Raw genomic sequence first — 19,495 nt, forward strand, 5'->3', positions numbered from 1 at the left:
CCCACATCCAAAGCTGTGATTAGCTTGGTTGTTACCGAGCCAAGGAACCAGCATTCAGACTTCTCCTTAATGGGAACAAAAGAGCTTAATCCAAGCCATGGAAATACACCCTCACCAAATGTACAGAATGCTTGCGGACAATTTTACCCCACGCTGTACTCGTCATTTTTTTGAAATACTGGGAATAGATATATTTTTGCGCTGTTAATACAAAGCAAAAGAGTAGTTGCACAAAACCAAAATATCACTGAGCCTCTTTGCACTTTTAATCTCATGAAAACATAAAAGAATGGAGTAGAAAGAGTTTCCTGCAAATGCTGAATCACATCTTTGCACCTAAACGTGCGATGCTTTCTGCTTCTGCACTGTGTGCAAGGTTACAGAGCTCATTACACACACATGCGGCGGTCGGCCTCATAGTTACATGGACACTTTCCCTCAGAGACGTGATCTGCTTACAGAGGAAACGGTTTCCTGTGCCCCTCCATTTTCCTTTTGGCCTTATGCCGTGATAGTATTCTGTTTTTGTTTTATTTTCTGCTCATTCCCCAGGCGCTAGGCAGGCCTGTCACATCCCCACCACAATCCAGGTGTAATAACGTGTGAACTGCACAACAAAACCGCTCAGACTCAGCCCCTCAGCGGCTTAGGGAACCCCGATAAACCCTGCTACTGATAACACTGACAGCGACAGCCTGCCACAGCACATTCACGCACAATGTAAGCCTAACACACGCACACAGGCCGCAAACATTACATGTTTGTTTGCAGCACCCGTTTGGAGGCGTCTACTGAACCATAATTATTATAGTTCTAATATTATATAAGAATATAAAACAATCTCTCCTTTTTACCCTTTTAAATGTTTTCTCATATAATTTAAGTATCGTGTGTGACTTTGCCTCATATAGTAACACCTTTTTTTTTGTGCAACTGACATTTAGCCAATCACAACCCAGCACACAGCACAACATGTTTGCTGAAGTCACTTTTGAAATACTGATAATTTTGAAGCATCAAGTGCAGAAACTGTAGACACACTGTTAACCAAAATTATTAATATGCGTTTAATCTGGCTTCCATTTATAGCTGAATTTGTCTGTGCGAGAGCCAATGAAATGAAAAGGGAACAAGCAAATAAAGACACGAGCACTGACAGCTGGACGATAGCAGTCGTTAAAGCTGCTCTCTGACGCGTTTCCTCGACTGTAACTGAAAACACGTTTTCATCTTCATCTTCTTTTCACCTTCAAAACTATTTAGCCCACAGCTTTACGTATGACGAAGCTCCAGTAACGCAAAGCAAGCAGATGTGTGAGCTAACTCAAAGCTACTGCATGGCCAACATTAATGCAAAGCAAACACTTAATTCTTACATATGTTGATAGTTGGACAAAATGTGCTCAATGTTCTCTGCTCTGGTGAAGGGACTTCCATATTTGCTCAGTTAAAATGTTTTCCTGCTGTCATTGGGCAGTACTTGTGTGTGGGTTTTATAATGTTAGTCATTAAAGTGTCATTTTGAGTCTGAACTATTTTACTATCTGGGTTTTGGTCTTTTATCAACAGCGTGACCTGCAGTGTACCCCTAAAATATCACCTGTTATTAACATCTGATCTGTATCTGACACATCGTCTGGATGCTGACAGCCGACGCATACATTTACATATATTCCCGCAGCTTTTGTTGGCCTCTCTGTTGACCTTTCAGCTGATGTTATTTATTCAGAACGTGGTCATGCTGCGAGCCTCAGGTGTCACAATAATGATGTATTGATGATAACTGTGATATTTAAAAAATGAGGCATCCATAAATTAAAAATGCACGTGTCATGGATAACTGTGTTAATTGTCTCGGTCTGCCAAGCACTTTTACATTTTGATTTTGTAAATTTTTGATAAATCTTCTATAAATTCTGAAATCAGACCAGCTTTAAATACTGCAGTTACACCAAGCTAAGAACCAAAAGCAAAGTGCTCCTGACTGTTGTTGGCCTCATTTACATCCACAATTGCTGTGACTTGTTTGAACCTTTCCCTACAAGTTATTTAAACAGAAATCTAAAGCTGTTACAAGACATGCACTCATCTGTCACTACCTGTTGAACTAATCAGCCAGTTACATGGCAGCAACCCAATCCCAGTTTAGGTGTGTATACATGGTCAAAACAACCTGCTGACATTTAAAGTGATCATCAGAGTAGGGATGGGAAAATATCCCGTGAGCCATAGCTCTCTGGATGAAAATGTTTTGTTGCTTTGAGAGGTCAGCAGGTATTTAAGAGACTATTTAGAGCTAATACGAAGGCAACAGTAAGTCAAACGTTCTTCTGTGTACCTAGAGTATAATGAGGTATGCAGAAGAGCATTTCTAAATGCACAAAATGTTGAAGCTGGACAGCAGCAGAAGACCACACTGGGTGCCACTTCTGTCAGCTAAGAAACTAAGGCTACAATTCACACAGGTTCACCAAAACAAGCCAATAAAAGATTTGAACAACAGATCTTATCTGATGAGGCTTGAGTTCTGCTGCTACATTTGAACAATAGGGTCAGAATTCAGCCTAAGCAACATAAAAGCAACAAGCAATCCCACCTTGTACCAGTGGTTCAGGCTGGTGGTGTAACGGTACATAGGATATTTTCTGGGACCCCTTAGTACCACTTGTGCATTGTTGGTAATGCCACAGCGTATGTTCTTCTAGCACCTTGTTGAATTAGTTCTTCAAAGAGTTAAGAAAGATCTGAAGGCAAAAGAAGGTCCAACAACCTTGTCCGGGTATGTTAAAGTGTCCATTATTTCAAACTAGCAGACCTTCGTCAGAGCATCACACATACTGAACTCACTCCCAGCCAAAAGTTAAGACTGAATGAGGAGTCTATACTACATTTTCTAAAGTCAGAAACCATGAAATTAAAAAATACTGTTGAACAAAAGCCTAATTGTTAAAAATCTGTCGCCACAAAGCTGACAGCTACCTTCAACATTTTCCGAGATTTGCTATCAAACTGTTATTAAACGGCTGACTTTGTACGTTTAAATATGCATGATGTGGACTGAGGTATCTCTGGGTTAAAAGAGAGTTGATTTTGCATTTTAAGCTTTCTCCTAAAATGAACGAAAGGAAATCAAGAAATTCCCTGGAGTCTCCCTGCTTCGTCTTGCTCCATTAATGTTGTATGAAAAAAAGACAAGACGATCCAACCTAAAAATACTCTTCTGCTCGGCTGGTAACGGGCATTTGAGGAGTCACTGTGAGTCACAAAGAACAGGTCCCCTGTTCTGTCACCGAGCATAGGTAATGACAAATAAAACCAGTGAAGTGTGTGAAGATCACTGACATCTGAAGCAGCTTCACAAAGACGGACAAGTTCGCTCAAAGTTACCGAAGTCTCTAAATTCCTACCCTTTGACAGTTTCTTGACAGCACCCCCATTGACAGCATTGTACAGTTATACTGTTGTATGGTTGGAGAAGCCCCTCTTTAAAATTCCACCTCTGTGGTTTTACCAATGGCCTGTTAAAGGTTAGGAGCAGAGGGGAATTCATGAATGAGAAAGTCAACATTACCATCATCCCAGACATCATTCACATGCGGCTGTTCAAGCATGAAGAGCTTCTGCTTATCAAAAGTCAACATTCATCCAATCTATTCACGCGTTTATCCCCCGTAGCTGATTCCGTTTATGATTAATGCTTACACGTGTTTAATCAGGCCTCATTGAAGCCACTTATTGAAATTCTGTCACTGTGATCTGCTCTTATTATCAGCTTTTTGTAGCAAGGAGCATCATTTTAGGTTGGTTCGAGTCAGTGTTAAATATATGCAACTCAAAGAACGGATAGATAAATGTGATAAGTCAAAAGTGGAATTATCACACACAGTATTTTTTTACATCAGTTATTTCCTGTTTAACTTCTGCACCAACACACATATTTATTTTACTTTTGTTGTAAATGTTTTTTCCGCTTGTGTTTGAATGTACGCCACACTCGTCTTATTTCACGCAGATTCTAATATTAAACAAACTCTGGAGTTTCCTCCTTTTTTGTTACTTTATGCATTATTTGTGCAGGATTAAAGTACGCAGAATCTCTCGAGAGCATGGGAGTTGAATAAATCTGTATAAATAAATCATCAGTTGGTTCATGATAGTCAGTGTTCACTATTTGTAATGCTCCTTTCTGTGGTATCAAAACTGATTTGTGTGTGTGTTGTTCCTCCAAACCTCAAGACAGTAGCTTATGTATATAAGGAAGGGAATACTAAAGGAAAAAAATTTGAATTTCCAATAACCTTTCCTGCAATAGTACAGCAGATATGTTTATATGTTTTACAGCAGTTTCCAGCCAATAACAGCGCCTCAAAATGTACTTGCATAAGTTGTTCCTAGGATTCTTTTTTTCCAGTAAACATGTCCAATATCATTGCAAGTATGCAATTTTGATCATCACTGCTAATGTTTTGCATGCAAGATCAGATGGAATCAGTTTGGAAGTGAGAGTGAATTTTTTCAAGACTGATATTGAAAAAGAAGCAAAAACTTTAAGCTGAGGAGAGAAAGGCATGGCACACTGTCCACCCCTGCTATAATTTGAGTAAATATATGAAATCAAAGGATTATTTATTCAAATAATCATTAAGGAAAATGTCCTTGGTATAAAATGAATATGTACCTATTGAGTACATTTTGTTTGGCCTTTTGGATCCCTCCTCCTGATGAAACACCAGGAGACACTGCATGCTTTCATGTGATGGTTACATGTGGAGGCAGCCTGTGGTTTATGTCCTAGAGTCTCAGACTGTCCACCAAACACCAGAAATGAACGGCGAACAGCAGACTAGCTCTTTAGGTCTGTGGTGATACATGCTGGAGGGCTAATGGAAGCTTTCCTGGTGCTCTGTGGACTCTGTCCCCCTGTGGCATCTTTTTGATGGGTACTAAAGCTGCTGCCTCGGACCTTCTGATTCCTGGATGATCCAAACTTTAATTCTGCAGAAAGCACAGATGCATACCCTTTCTTGTTAGCTGGGTTAAATAATTTTGAAATCCAGGGCCAGTTCCTAATGAAGGGTAAGCTTTATATTTCTTTTGATAAGAAAAGCAGGTGGACAACTCCTCAAGTCTTAATGAAGTGGGTGAAATCCCTGCTTACTCAAACAGTGTGTCTAATGGATTTCCTCCTGCCAGCCTGCGCACTGGGACCGCCGGGCGACTGGAAGAAGTGATCAGAAACAATCTGCTCTGCTCTCACTTTAGAGTTGAACTGATTGCTGTTGACACAAAATGAAAAAAAATATCTAATTGAATCAGTGCTATCTCATGAGACTTCAACTGCACGGGCCTCGCAGAAAACACTGCATACTGAATATTATTAGACTTTTGAGTTTTCCGTAGCACTTTGCAGCAGGAAACAAAAATCGACACAAATGACATTTATTTTGTGTATTTATTCAACTTAGAGCTCAGAAAACAGATCTTGCGGTTACAGTGCATCGGCTCTCAGTCCAGGCTTTTAATTTACACCTTCAGGTCTGTGTTATGTAACTCTCTTAAGCAACTGTATGTGCTGATTGACAGCAATATTTGTGAGCCTAATGCACAGTGCAGCAATTTTGCAGTGAATGTGAGAACAGGTGAATAATAATAAAAGGCTGGGTTTTAATTGGTTTGACAGTCCCAGTAAAACACTCTGACTGAATGTGCTTATTTTCTTTTAAAACAGTGTTACTCTGAAGATGTTTAGTTTAAAGGAAAATCGCATGTCAGAGCATTTTGAATGAGTTCAGGTGGCACCATTACTTTATGAATAGATCTATGGTGACTTTTATAGCTGATCTAACAATTTGAAATGTTTTTCTCGCAGAGCAAGATGTCAAGGCTCATTTCGAGAGGCAAAAACTCGAGATGGCCAAAATCTCCAGTATGAACAAAAAAAAAAAGCATTAGCTGGGCAATACACTGGCTGCCTGTCCAGGTCCTTTCACCCTATAACTACTGGATAGGCTCCAACCCTTGTGAATCTGAATAAGATAAAGAGAGGAAAATGGACTGTTGGTTGGACTCAATATGTCCATCAAGATTGAAAATTCCCTCCACAGGTCCCAGATCCAGAAGGATATGATTTCACATTTCAAGTTTATTTGTGACATAACATGTCGAAACTGTTCCAAAAAGTCCCAGCTCTAGATCAGGATTGACTCCAAACTTTAATCACTTGTGAGTTGGGCTAAGCCTCATCTCTGCTAAAAAGTTTTCATGCCAATCCATGTGCAACTTTTTAAGTGATCCTGTTTACAAACAAACAAGCCGGGCCAGTCACATAACCTCCTTGGCAAATGTAAGAAGGATTTTAAATCAAGTCCTGATTTCCAAGACCTTCATAATTAGGTTATACACTCATAAATTTTAAAAACAACAACAACAATAACAACACAACAAGCTAGCTGAGAAAAGATAAAAACATTGCACTGAGAGTGGAAGGACCAGGACGTTAATCGGGGTTTGACAGCATGTTTTTTGCCCCTCTGGGCTCCATCCGTCCATTTTCTTAACCGCTTATCCAAGTTGGGATCATGAAGATTATCCCAGCTATCATAGGGCCCAAGGCAGGGCACACCCTGGACAGGTCGCCAGTCCATCAGGGAGCTAACACAGAGAGACAGACAACCACACACTCTTACATCAACAGCCAATTTAGAATCCCCAAGCATGGTCTGTGGACTGTGGGAGGAAGCCGGAACAATCCAAACTGCACACAGAAAGGCCGGCTGACTGCGCAGCACCACTGTGCTGCCTGGAGTCCATTAGCAAGTTAATTCAACCGTGCTTGAATGAGATGACTGATAAAGGGTGTGGCATGGTAAACTGAAGCATTTTGAGCAGACTGACATGTATCAGATACAACCTTTCAAGTACTTACAACACATTATCTATATCTATTAGACATAGAAACTCTGGTGTGTTATATGAGGAATCAGTGCTGTAAAGCTCAACTTATCATGGATACAGTGATGTAATAATAAATTGGCACCGGGAAAGCTATGATCCAATACGACTAATTTGGGTTTTAATGCATTGTAAACTTACAATAAGAGCCATGTACTCAGTGCATTAAACTCCTTTGGCCAAGTCTGAATTATCAAGTAGCCTATGCAAAATTATCTCTATATGCTGGCGTCTCAGGTAGGCGCTTGATGAATTTTTCATATGTTAAACAATAGTCTGGGCTTTGTTTCATTCATCATTACTCATTCATTAAAGAATCGGCAAGCTTCAAGTGTCCTAGATCTCCATCAAGCACTTTGCATGTCCCCGGAGGAGCACTCTGTACAGTTTGGATATTTTAATCTTTTATTTTAAAAAATGTTTTCATAGATCCGAGTAAGTAAATAAGTCAGTGATATATAAAGTGCTGTAAATGTCCATTGCGCACAATAAAATTTAGAGGCTTCGGGGAAGACATGTACTCACGGGTGCCATCAAAACGAGTGGCGATAGTATCCAAAAAGGTGTTCTGTGGCGCGATCAGACCCCGCATCACGGGCATCCGGGAGCGGGTCGAGCCTCGTCTTTCCCGGCGCTCTGAGCCATGGCTCTCGCTGGCGGTTGACACGAAGCCCGGCAGAAACCTCGAGGATGCCCCCGGCGCTCCTCCTAACCCCTGGAGGAGGGCGCCGAGCCGAGAAACCCGGGACTCCACGGTCCAAAGCTGACCACCGACCACCGAGCAGGTGATCCGGGCTTATAGGAGGAGAGAGGAGCCGCTGGAGGCTACAGGGGTGAGGACGGAGGGATGAAGGGGGGATGGAAGGACCACGGCGCGGATGGTCACATTTACGCACGGATGTACTGCATAGCCATCCCTCTTTCCTCCTCCCCTTCCCGCTCGCTCTTTCTCTCTGCCTCTCTAACACAAACACTTTATTCCTTTCCAGACACTCTCCTCTCAGGCTAAATGACCATTTCCACTCACAGTTTTCTTTTTTTCACCCAATTTTTGCCCCTCTACCATCGCACCCCTCCCTTTACCTCCTGTCTTTGAAATTCTATCAATCTGTCTTCACCTTCCCTGCTTTGATGTTCTGATGGAGTGTCTATTTAAAGCTGGTAAATTAAAGTGTCATATTGTCCTTACTGTTTACACTGCGTGATTAACTATTACCAGCATTGTCTGCCACGTTTCACACTTGAAGCTGCAACATTTGTCACTCAAAGAACAAATGAATAATTTAGTCAGGATGGACACGAAAACTGTTAAAAACTCCCATCAGTATGATTATATATATTAGAATCCACAATCCACTCAAATATACAAAAGCCATGTGCTTATGTGTGCAGTTAGATCAGTGGGAACACATTATACTTCTCCGTATTTTCTGTCATTTGCATACTTTTACAATAATAGATGCTAAGGTTAAACATGGCATGAGGTCTATTATGTTTGGTTTGCTAGTTGTTTGTTTATTTGGTTGGTTGTTGACATGGAAGGGAGGAGATATACCTAATATGGTCATTTCATGCAGCAGCTTTAGCTGTGAGCACAAAGTCCCACCCATCTACTGTTCACATCTTTTGTTTGCAAGGGGCAGCCAATCAGAAAACAGCTGGCTTAAGTGAGTGAAAAGGAAGTCAAAATAGTTTGTTTTCAGACAGAGGATGAACTGAACTGTGAATGATACAAGCTTAATCTGGTACAGTCCAGAATATGGAGCTGAAAGTGAGCGTAATAATAATACTGTTTTTTATGCATTTTTCTAATATAAACATATCAAATAATATGCAGTGTGATACAGATGTGGTTTGCCAAATGAGATGATGACATTATGTGGCATTTGCATTTTCTCTCTGTGCAGGCTTCCTGTCACTGGGCTAGTTTTCTCCATCAGTCAAAAGATTAGACTGCCACTTACACCCTGGTTCTGTGAGTCTTAATGGATCCCAGTCTATATGTCAGCGCTGTGAGTGGCAGCACATCCAGAGTGCAGCCCTCTTTTCGTTCGACATTAGCTGGGATGGTGCAGATAGTGCCAGGATGTGGATGGAGGCCCACCCTCTGCATTTGCTGATGTGACAGGTTTTCCTTATGTTGAAGTGCTTGGGATTGGAAATGTGGTTGAAAACCAAAACCAATACTAAACACTGCCAACACAAGTTAGCTTTAATGGCCTTTAAAAAAAATGACATGTCTGAAAGTTGTTAGAGTTTAAAGCTTTAAAAGAGGCTCTACCCAACCATCTCTTAAATGTGGTTAAAGCTGATGTCCCACTGCAACACTGCAAAACTAGAGAAAAGGGATGATGTCACTGAAGTTCTGCATCTTTTATTTATTGCTGCCACACAGTTAGGACACACTTTTGGTCAGTCAGTAGAAAGTGGTTTGGCCCGAAGAACAGATTAAAGATGTTAAACACTGTCCAAGAGTGGGACTTCTAAGCTCAGAAATCCCATCTTCTGCACTTGGGCTTTTCTTAGTGGCCTAAGGTGTGAAACAGTTATGATGTAGCACAGACGATGGTGTTTCTTACACCACATCTATTCGGTACATACAAATGGTTTAATTTTAAACATTCTATAAGCCTGCCCTGTAGGACCATGATGGTACTCGTGTTCCTCTTTAACTAATGTTTTCTTATGATATAACTGAAATTAAATTAAATGTAAGACACTTTACATACGCATCTTTGCTATTCTGGTTTTAAGCAACATGCACCATCCCACAGACTGAAGACAGCATGGTCCTGACCCCAAGCTGAAAACCTGCAGCATTTTTTTTAAAATATTTGTTTTGCATATTAAAATTCTACTTTCAAGGCCTTCGTTCTGCACATCCTGCCCTTTGGGTGCAGTCTCATCAGACTGCAGCTGGCTTGCAGCTAGAGTCTCCCTGGCTTCTCTTTTAAGGAGATCTTACAGAGAAAGACTCAAATATCCTGAAATGTCAGAGACAAGCAAAGCTCCAACGTTTTCACACTTATTGCACTTTGTCTGCATCGGGACCCCCAAAGGTCTTAACGCTCCTGGAACTGCAAAGTAAGTATGCCTCTACTCTAATACCCTTTAGAGAAATTCACTGCAAATGCTTTGCACAGCACACATGAAAACATACAAACATACCTATGTATATAAGTATTCTAGACCTCAGTATTTCTTAGCAAGAGATTTCAATTCAGTTGGGTTGACGTTGAATCCCAAGCACATGTTACACAGCGCAGCGGCTTTTAACGAGGTAGATTCAATACAGGAAGCCCTGGCGAGTGTGGTCTGCAGATAAAACAAGGCTAAATTAAATCATCCACACCTGCGGCTGTCTGGAATTGCTGCAAAGACTAAAATAGGCTTAGAAGTTACTGTTAGACAAGATAACGGCATCTCGAGAGAAGAGGGGAGCTCCTCTCTGAACTGCTGCAGCAGAGACCTGTCAATCAAAGAGGAGGGGGTGCAGAGAAGAGGGCTGAGGGGAGGGAGGGGATGCAGTGGTGGGGAAAATTGACTGGGAGCTGGTTCGAACCAAAATGGACTCCTTCACTCTGGTTATGATATTGGGAGTATAAACCACAAGCACACTGTAACATTACAGCCCCATTCACAAACACTGAAAACCTGACCATCAGTGGTGTAAGTAAGGCAAGGGTGCCATCTACAGGAAAATCTGAACTATTCTCTAGGTCAAAAGTCAGCTCTTCACTTGCAATGGTGTGTTTCTTATCACAATCAAAGGGATTTTAATTAAAAGAAAAGAAGAAGAAAAAAAGGATATTGTACCACACAGAGATCAGTTGTCTGGATGACTTAAGGGTGATGATCAGGACTAAATTCGTAGCAATGATTTGCTTGTTTCCAGATTCGGAGGAAGCTCCCGTGAAGTCTGAAAATATGAAAGCGTGTAGAGTATCAAATCAGAAGCAGCAACAAAATCCGTACAACAGAACAGCTGTTCAGTGGTTTACCAGCTGGTTAACAGCTTGTGAGCGAGTCTGATTCTGTGCAGAACAGGTGGGTTAAGAATGTTCTCAAGTGTAACGGCCCACAAGAAACTCGCTGTGAGCTCTCTGAGGTCCCAGCTTGTAAGAGAAATCTGAATGTACAGTGCGAGTCTGCACTGCGGTATGTTATCTGTTTGGCAGCAGTGCTTGGTTTAGTGAGATCTGCTCCAGTCTAAACAGCACCTCTCGTGTAATAAATTATACATGGCTATGTTACTGCTGGATTTTGTTTTGGTGGTTTTGTCAAACTGTGCATTCACAAAACACAGCAAAGACCACGTCCAGTGCAAAGATCGCACCTGTTTTCCAGCTTTGCATCATCGAGGCAGTGTGAGCGTGAGCGAGTGAGCCTCCTGCCCTGGTCTTGATTCGCTTATGACCGACTTATTTTGTCTTGTACTCAATTGCAGCCAAAGTTTAGTTAGATATCCACGAGATGATGAGGTTTGATACGCCATCTAATAATGATACTATCCCCAACATCCCTTAAGTAATATCACTGATTTGAAATTCACAGCTATGGCTTAAGTCAGATACAACTTCATAAAGTCAGCCTTGGTGAAGTGGACAGTTTTGAGTTTTGGCCAATATTATGAAAACTCACCCTCCAGACGCCCTCGAGTCAAGATAATAAACCGAGCGGTGGGTTTTTTCCAACCCACCGCTGAGATCTGAACAGTATCCAGGATAATGAGGATGTGTTAGGTGGAAAGACTGAATGGTGATGCTTCTATGACAGGGGTGGGCAATTCCAGGCCTCGAGGGCCGGTGTCCTGCAGGTTTTAGATCTCACCTTGGGTCAACACACCTGAATCACATGATTAGTTTGTTACCAGGCCTCTGGAGAACTTCAGGACATGTTGAGGAGCTAATTTAGCCATTTAAATCAGCTGTGTTGGTTCGAGGACACATCTAAAACCTGCAGGGACACCGGCCCTCGAGGCCTGGAGTTGCCCACCCCTGCTCTATGAGATATTAACCTTTTGATCAATACAAGTGAACGAAGACAAAATGAAGGTTCACTGGTAAACATCCCAGCATCCGATAGATGGATGGATATGGATAGATAGAGTGTGCAAATCAGAAGTAGAGTGTGGTTTGTGCTTCCTCTCCCTGCACAGTGGGAAGTCATTATACATTTTAGCTGTAGTGGGTTGGAAAGAATTTCTATATCAGAGCAAGTTTACAGCAGAAGTGAAGGAGCCTCCTACTGAAAAGACTGCAGCTATTTGACTAGTAGGTCATGCAGGGGATTTGATGTGTTGTCTATTACGCTGTAGCATCCTTCCATGAGTAAGTAAGCCTAAAGGCTCTGGGGCAGTCACCAGAGCAGAGCCAGACTTCCTAATCAGCATGCAGAGCATCCTAGTGTCACTGGATATGATGCTGCTACTTCAACACATGGCTGCAAAGAAAAATGCACCAGCAACAACACGCTTTATAAAAAATGTGCAACAATTTGCTCACACGTACTCGTTCCTCCATAAAGATGACATCTGATGACCTCCCCTCGTCCCTTAATGATGAGTTTTGACACAACAGTATTTATCAATACAGACATGGTTTTTCCAAGGGTAGCTGCACAATCAGAGACAACTCTGTCTTCTGATGCACACTCAGACATTTTATTCTATGAGCAGGCCTGAAACAGGCGTACTGGGGTTAGTCCTAGTAGGCACAGTGCTGTATATGATTTTAAGATCTTTTTTTCTATAGATTTTTGCAATAATATATTATCATGATTGTCTGATGCTGCGACAGCCCTACTAGTACTTATAGCTTGAACAATAAAAGTTGCCATGCCGATATCAGCGCTTGTCTAGGATTGGTCAAAAATCAAACTAAAGCAAATGAAGATGCAAGTGAAATGTAAGAAAATGACTGCAAGGCTACAAGGAAATGCATCACTGAATGCATTTCCTTGTAGGCTTGTGGTTTCAGATTTAATCCGTCTATTTGATCTAATTCGCTTTTTATTTGTTTTCTTTACTTGAAAGCTAGCATTTATTAGGAGGTGTCTGCTTTGACATAATCAGTCCTTTCACATCTAAAGCTCCCATCATTTGGTGTAATCATTTTATTTATAATACACATCCACTTTCTCTGTGTGGACTGCATCTAATATTCAAACAGAGAATAAGAATGACCCAAGAAACTATGAAAAGCATGTTTGATCAAAGCTCTTCACATATGCTTTCCTGAAAGCCAGCTCCAGATCATCAGTGCTGCACTTACACTACATGAATTGTTCTGGAATAAGATTTCATGTCTGTGGAAAAAGTTCCCAGTAATCAACATGAAAACTGAAATACCCAAACAAACCATGAAACGAGATCAGTTGCCACATATAGTTCAATCTGACCTCAACCAGTAAAACCGCAGCACACCAGAAAACTCCTCAACAGCAACGATGGTAACAGAATTATACTCTCCAGGAGAAATAAGTTGTTAAAACCTTGATTTTTTAAATGATATGAGTTCATACATGCACTTTATATGCCCTGGTGCACAGTGTTAAAGTTAATTTAGATGCTGCTTCAAATAAGTGCCCCAAGAAGTTACCATTTCAGCTGACAGTGCTGAAACTTGCTTTTGGAAAGAGTCGGCATGATAATTATAAATGTAAAAAGTAAAATATAATGAATAATAAACGTTTTAACATTTTGGATTGACACTGATGGCATTTACACCTCTTGCCTGACCACCCCTTCTTTCCTGTGTACCTGATTAATTGATGATTGATTAAAGGCACAGGGAAGAAGTGTGAAAGTAATTCTTGACAATAAACACGACCATTGACACAACCACCATCCTGCTTCTTTTTTCACCCGCCTTTATCCAATTAAGCTGCGCTGGAGCCTTTCCCAGCTGTCATAGGACAGGAGACACTGGGTGTAATTTTTCACGATGTCTGAACATTGGCCGAACTGATCCTTTAATAATAATATCAACAATAACAGCAACAGCGTCGCAGTTCACACGAGCCGCCGACAGATGTCAGTGCAGGATTAGTGACAGCCTGCGCTTCTCGAGAGTGACGTAATCCAGTGAAGCCTAAATGAAATCCAAAGGCATCTCCCTCCCCCCTTGGGCTTAAAGTTGTAAAAGCAAGAGAGTAAATTTTTTATGCTTCAGCCTATATATACCTAACAGGAAAAACAGCTGTTTCAGAACAACAGTAATAAAATTTATAAAATACTAAAAATAGACGTTAAAACCCGGAATGAGGAGGAAGAACTGTATTACAGCTTGGACTGATGGAAAGATAGAAGAGAAAAGTCACACAAGCCACTCACAGCTGCATTAAAGGGTAAACCAATCGGACCTGAGCGCGTGCTACTGGGGTGAGCATCTGGCGCGCGTCTCCGTCACTCTCCTCATCTCGAGCGCTCGCGCCCGCGGTGCTGGAGGATGCGTTGCCGCGGAACGGTCTCGCGCTCCGCCGCTCCAGCTCTCCGTCCTCCGTCACAGAAACCGACAGAATAACCGCACAAGCCGCAACCACGGGACGATGTGAGGCGCAGCGGAGGCCACTTCCATTTTATCTGACTTCGCGGCGTCGCGTGTGGGTTTGTTCCCGGTGAAAATGGCGACGGGGGCAGGCTGGCAGCCTCCGTACAACACCTCGACTAGCAGCACCAAATATCCCCCCTGCACAACCTCCAGCATGCTCTACGACGGGAGCCTAACGCTGGAATACACTCAAGACCTGCATTTGAAGATGAGCAAGAAGATAGCACAGCTGACCAAGGTGCGTGGACGTGAGTGAGTGAAGCTCCGTGGAGTGGTTCAGTCATTTAGAGCATCTAAATGAAGTATAACTGTGTAATAACTGTGCTGGTGCTGCATGCCATTTGTAAACATTGCGCTCATTTTTCCTGTATTTTTCATTGACTTTGGTGTGTTGGCATTTTGAAGCAGGTGCTCTGCACGCCTGCAGGGTTCAGAGGTCACCATTAAATACCCAGGCTGGGTAGTTGATAATCAGTGGCTGTGATTGCTGTGCAGTACTTACACACTTCCCCGTGCATGCCGGTAGTATACCTTACTCTGTGGCCAGGCTGTTTTTCCTATGGGTGTTGATAGCTAAGAGCTTTCCAAATGCCCAGAGGAATGTGTTAATGTGCATCCAGCCTCTCCCCACCACAGTTTAACTGTTTTCTGCCACCACTGGGCTGCCTCTGGTACCCAAGGACTGAGAGAAGTTATGTAATCTCGGAAGGATGCAGAGGTTTTTGCTTTCTTTGTAGTCCACCTGACACCAGGGTAGGATTCAGGGATACTATGCCCTGCAGTTGTAGGAGATTTAAAGTTGCAGCTACATTTTTAGAGCATTTAGGTTTTTGTCAGAGTGGAGCTGAGGATGTAATGTAAACAAAGCTGTTTATGCAGATCAAGGAGAGACAAAAGCAGGAGTAGATGACAGAAGATTTTACATAATACTCGCGGGGAATTAGACACTCTGTAGGGTTGGATAAGCTGTGCAGATATCCACAGTATATCGGGCAGATTGGAAATGTGGACATCCAGGATTAAAATTCAGTGTTTCAGTGGTTGATTAAAATCTATTTGGCGAGAGAGCAGCGGCAGCATTAAGGTCCACATTTTGTCAGCAATCCAACTGCGTGTTTGAACCCGGGGACTTTTTCTCTGTTTATTCTTCACCATGTTTCCCCCTCATGTTTGGTGTTTGTTTATGCGGTTTCAGGTTGTTTCCTGCTCCTCACCCCACTTTAAAAAAAACAAACAGCCACAAGCCACAATCATTGATCCAAATGAAAATGAAAATGAAAGATTCACCTCGCCGGCTGAATTACGAAGAAGATTTAGGACCTGCAATCAATCCCAAACTGGCTGAGGGATGTTTTACTTCACAACTCTAACTTGCAGATTGGATCTTTAAATACTTTGCCTAGTTTTTTGGAAAACAGCAGCTTGGCAAAATCTGTCATCTGCATGCCTCTCAGGCTTTTAAAGTATTTTGTGTAATCGATGTAAAATGTTTGCAGCCAAGCCAGCGGTGGTTTAACTTTTTCAGCAACTTCCAAATGAGCCTATTTTTGAAAAAAAAAAAAAGATTGTGTTGATGGAGTTCCTTAGATCTAATAGCTACACAAATTGGGAAGCAATGCTGCATAATTAGATTGGAGTATGTGTAAAGCGGCATGTTGTGTGAGCAGGATCTGAAGCCGGAACAGTTTGTTGTATTAATAGATTTAACCAGCATAGCTGGTTAAACACTTTCAAGAAGATATGGTGAAAAGAGATACTCGGCATTTTCTCCAGCGCAGCATCTGCCATGTAGAAAAACAAGCAAACATAAAAATAATAGTGAGCCGCAGCTTCAGTGCCAGTCAGATTTGTCCTAAGGAGATCTCAGAAATCCCTCTGTGTTTAACTTGGATTTTAACACAGATTTAGAGCTTGTTTTGTTGCATCGTCCGTCCTCCCTTAAAGCAAATAGCACCTTCCTCTGCTGTGAATCCATGTGTCTTTCGTTTTTAAAAATTGAAAGCGTCATGGCAGATTTATGCGTCTCTATTTTGTTTGTGTGAGTGCGTAAGTGTGTGTTTATCTGCAGGCTACCGGTATCTGTGGCACATGTGTTACTCTTCTTTGGAAACATTTTAATTTCAGATGAGTGAGTCAGACATTCCCAGCGTTTCTATTCATGTGTTGTTCGTCCACGTAGTAAATCCGAGCTCTCAGCAGTGCTGTTGTGTGTATTTCGGTCATTCTGCCTCTGCCCACAGGACTGCCCACGTCTTTGCAATTGTGCTTCTTTGTTAAATTCACAGGTGCTGCATTGCCTTACCTTTTCATGAGGGTCATGCAGCAGCAGCGTTAGACGAGGAAAGTGGGCCATTTTCAGGCTGCAGCATATTTCTCAAAAAGATCGAACACCCGGTACCATCAGCAAAGAGATCAATGAAATGAAATTAAAATGATACCAAATTACCAAAAATTCATCATCAATCATCCACTGTATAATCCAGGATGAGGTTGTGTTACAGTAGATATGCTGCTGTGCTCTGATTCAGTGCAGTGCTCTGACATGCTTGATTTTTGCCCTAACATTACATCATCTAAACTTACTTTCAAGAGCTTACAGCAACAGCTTTGAATAGCTGTATTAAACCAGTCTAATCCTATTGTGAACCTGAAGGTGGAACTGTTTTTATCAGCGAGAATGAGAAATGTCACTTTTACCTGACATTTAAGATGTTAAATCCAGCCTCATAATCAGAGTTGTTGATGCAGTGAATACAAAATTTGCTTTGACCCTAAAAGTCTAAAGGTGATTTAAAAAATCATCACCAAATTAGTGGAAAGTATTGATCATCTTGATGTGAGCAGCATCGCTAACAGCTCACGTTTCAGTGCAAAATCATTTCAGCTGTGTCCTCAGTGCTTAAACATCTGGCCGTGCATATAACCTATTATAAAAGGATTTTTCTGGGAGTACAGCGTTGATTAAATTGAAGGCTGCACTACAATGTCATATGTTACATTAGTTTTATTCTTTAACACTCCAATCTGTTTTAAACATAAGAATTTATTGTAAAGACTCTGTTTGAAACACATTCATTTGCTTTCTACTGCTTATCTGGAACCTGGTGGAGAAGGAGATGCCAACATCTCTCTCTCACCAGCTGCCGCCTCCAGCTCTTCTGGGGGAATACTCCCAAGTCATCCAAGAAACATAATCTCCAGCAAGTCCTGGGTCTGCCCGAGGGTTTCCTCCTGATATTTCCAAAACACCTCTCCTGTCCCCGCTTGTCTATTTCTTCCCTATCCATCCGAAACTAATGCTTCATCCCAAAATACAGACACATTTTCAGTTACACTGTAGCCTAGAGAGACTGACAAAACCCACAAATGAGGGATATCGTGATGGTTGGGCCTTAAGAGTCATAAAATGTGGTCAACAGACACACCTGATCTCTTCTGTTTGTATTAATATATGAATTACATATATGCCTTTTGAAGTGTGAAAAAACCTTTACATATTAGGAACCAAAGGTACACAGAGGCAACAGAATTGAAAGTTTGTCCAGTGGAAAAAACATTAAACCTAACTTTACGTTCTGGCAGTCCAATTTACAACAGCTATTGGATTTCAGCTGTTGCAAAGGTAATTTATGCTTCAAAATAAATTATTTGTTGTGTTTAAAATGCCATAGAGCAGCGGTCTCCAAGCTTTTTTGCGCTGAAAACCATACATTTCACACTTGGACCTCAACTCTCGCGGCCCGGTACCAAACGACTCACGGACCGGTACCGGTCCGAGGCCCGGGGGTTGGGGACCGCTGCCATAGAGGAATCGGTAAATGACCGAAGGCTGGCTGATAAGACTGCTGGTTGATGTTTATGCCTGGCAGACACTAATGATTCATAACTCTGAAGCTTAGACATTAGTTTGATTGAGTGACCACTTATTAGAAATCCATAATTGCCCGTCTGGGTTTGGCTAATATGCTTTGCAATAACTCTTGCAAACGTAAGTCCGTATTGAAAGATTTATCTAGCCTGAGTTTACAAAAACTAGCTGACAGCAGTGAAAGTGTCAGAATTGAGGACTAATTAGCTAATTAGAGTTTGAATTGATCTGCACATTTGGCTGAAACTCTCAAAACTCTTATCGTCCACCAGGACACTAGCAAACCATCCAGGGTTAGGATTAGGTTTGGGTTTTGTTTTAGCCACATGCTAAATAGGTACGTGTTCAGAAACGTCACGTAATTGCTTTTTAGTCTCATTAAGTCCTCCCAGAATACTCCACCCGACTGTATCCTCAGTTGACGTCAATGATGCCCCACTTGCACTATACATCACATTATTAGAGCGCTGCTTTGCCATAATCCCTCTGAGGCAGTCCAAAAGTCTTTTTCCATGGCCTCACCGAACTCCTCCCACAGCTGACTGGGACCACAGTAGCGGTGATTAGGATGCTCTACAGGTCTGTCATGGAGAAGCGAGAGCTGAATATGAAGCACAGTAGGGCTGGGCGATATGGCCTAAAATCCATATCGCGGTATAATTGGAAGCATGTGCGGTAACGATATATATCGCGATATATTCTTTTCTTTTGTATAACGTATTTCCCACACTATAAGGCACACTTAAAATCCTTTAATTTTCTCAAAAATCAAGAGTGTGCCTTATGTATGAATTCTGGTTATGACCTCGAATCGATTTTGGCGTGCAGAAATCTGTTAAAAAATGTTTTAGTACAACTTTGGTAAGCCGCACTGCTTGATGGATTGTCAGAGCAACTACTGCCGTGGTGAGGAGCTTCGCGGAGTAATCTGGGTCCAAAACTCCGTCACTTCAGGTCCCAAAGTCAAACAAAGACTGAGAGTTAAAAACGGTCTAAATTCTTTCGTCTTTAATAAAATCATCAGCATTGCTGCTTTACCAGGTGTAACAATTAAGTTTAACATCCATGCATCCATGAAAACAGAATTTATTAAATTTAATTTAACAGTTAGAAGTCGCTAGTTTCA

General features: G+C 41.7%; 2 protein-coding genes across 5 annotated transcripts in view; one reads left to right on the forward strand and one right to left on the reverse strand.

Annotated features, from left to right (window-relative positions):
• LOC101466238 (voltage-gated delayed rectifier potassium channel KCNH8) overlaps positions 1-7,830 on the reverse strand; it is a 47,224-nt gene extending 39,394 nt beyond the window's left edge. The window contains exon 1 of one of the 2 annotated variants that reach the window (XM_076879807.1): positions 7,477-7,830. In XM_076879807.1, the coding sequence (XP_076735922.1) occupies positions 7,477-7,552 (76 nt within the window). In that variant the 5' untranslated portion in view covers positions 7,553-7,830. The remainder of the gene's footprint in view (positions 1-7,476) is intronic. The other variant, XM_076879808.1, reaches the window with a different exon arrangement.
• Positions 7,831-14,309: 6,479 nt separating this feature from the next.
• The window catches only part of fam184aa (family with sequence similarity 184 member Aa), a 75,784-nt gene continuing 70,598 nt past the window's right edge, over positions 14,310-19,495 (forward strand). Inside the window, exon 1 of one of the 3 annotated variants that reach the window (XM_076879976.1) lies at positions 14,310-14,739. In XM_076879976.1, coding sequence (XP_076736091.1) covers positions 14,575-14,739 — 165 coding nt within the window. In that variant the 5' untranslated portion in view covers positions 14,310-14,574. The remainder of the gene's footprint in view (positions 14,740-19,495) is intronic. The other 2 variants (XM_014412224.3, XM_076879977.1) reach the window with 2 other exon arrangements.

The sequence above is a fragment of the Maylandia zebra genome, linkage group LG23, assembly GCF_041146795.1.
Source record: "Maylandia zebra isolate NMK-2024a linkage group LG23, Mzebra_GT3a, whole genome shotgun sequence".
NCBI classification, from domain to species: domain Eukaryota; kingdom Metazoa; phylum Chordata; class Actinopteri; order Cichliformes; family Cichlidae; genus Maylandia; species Maylandia zebra.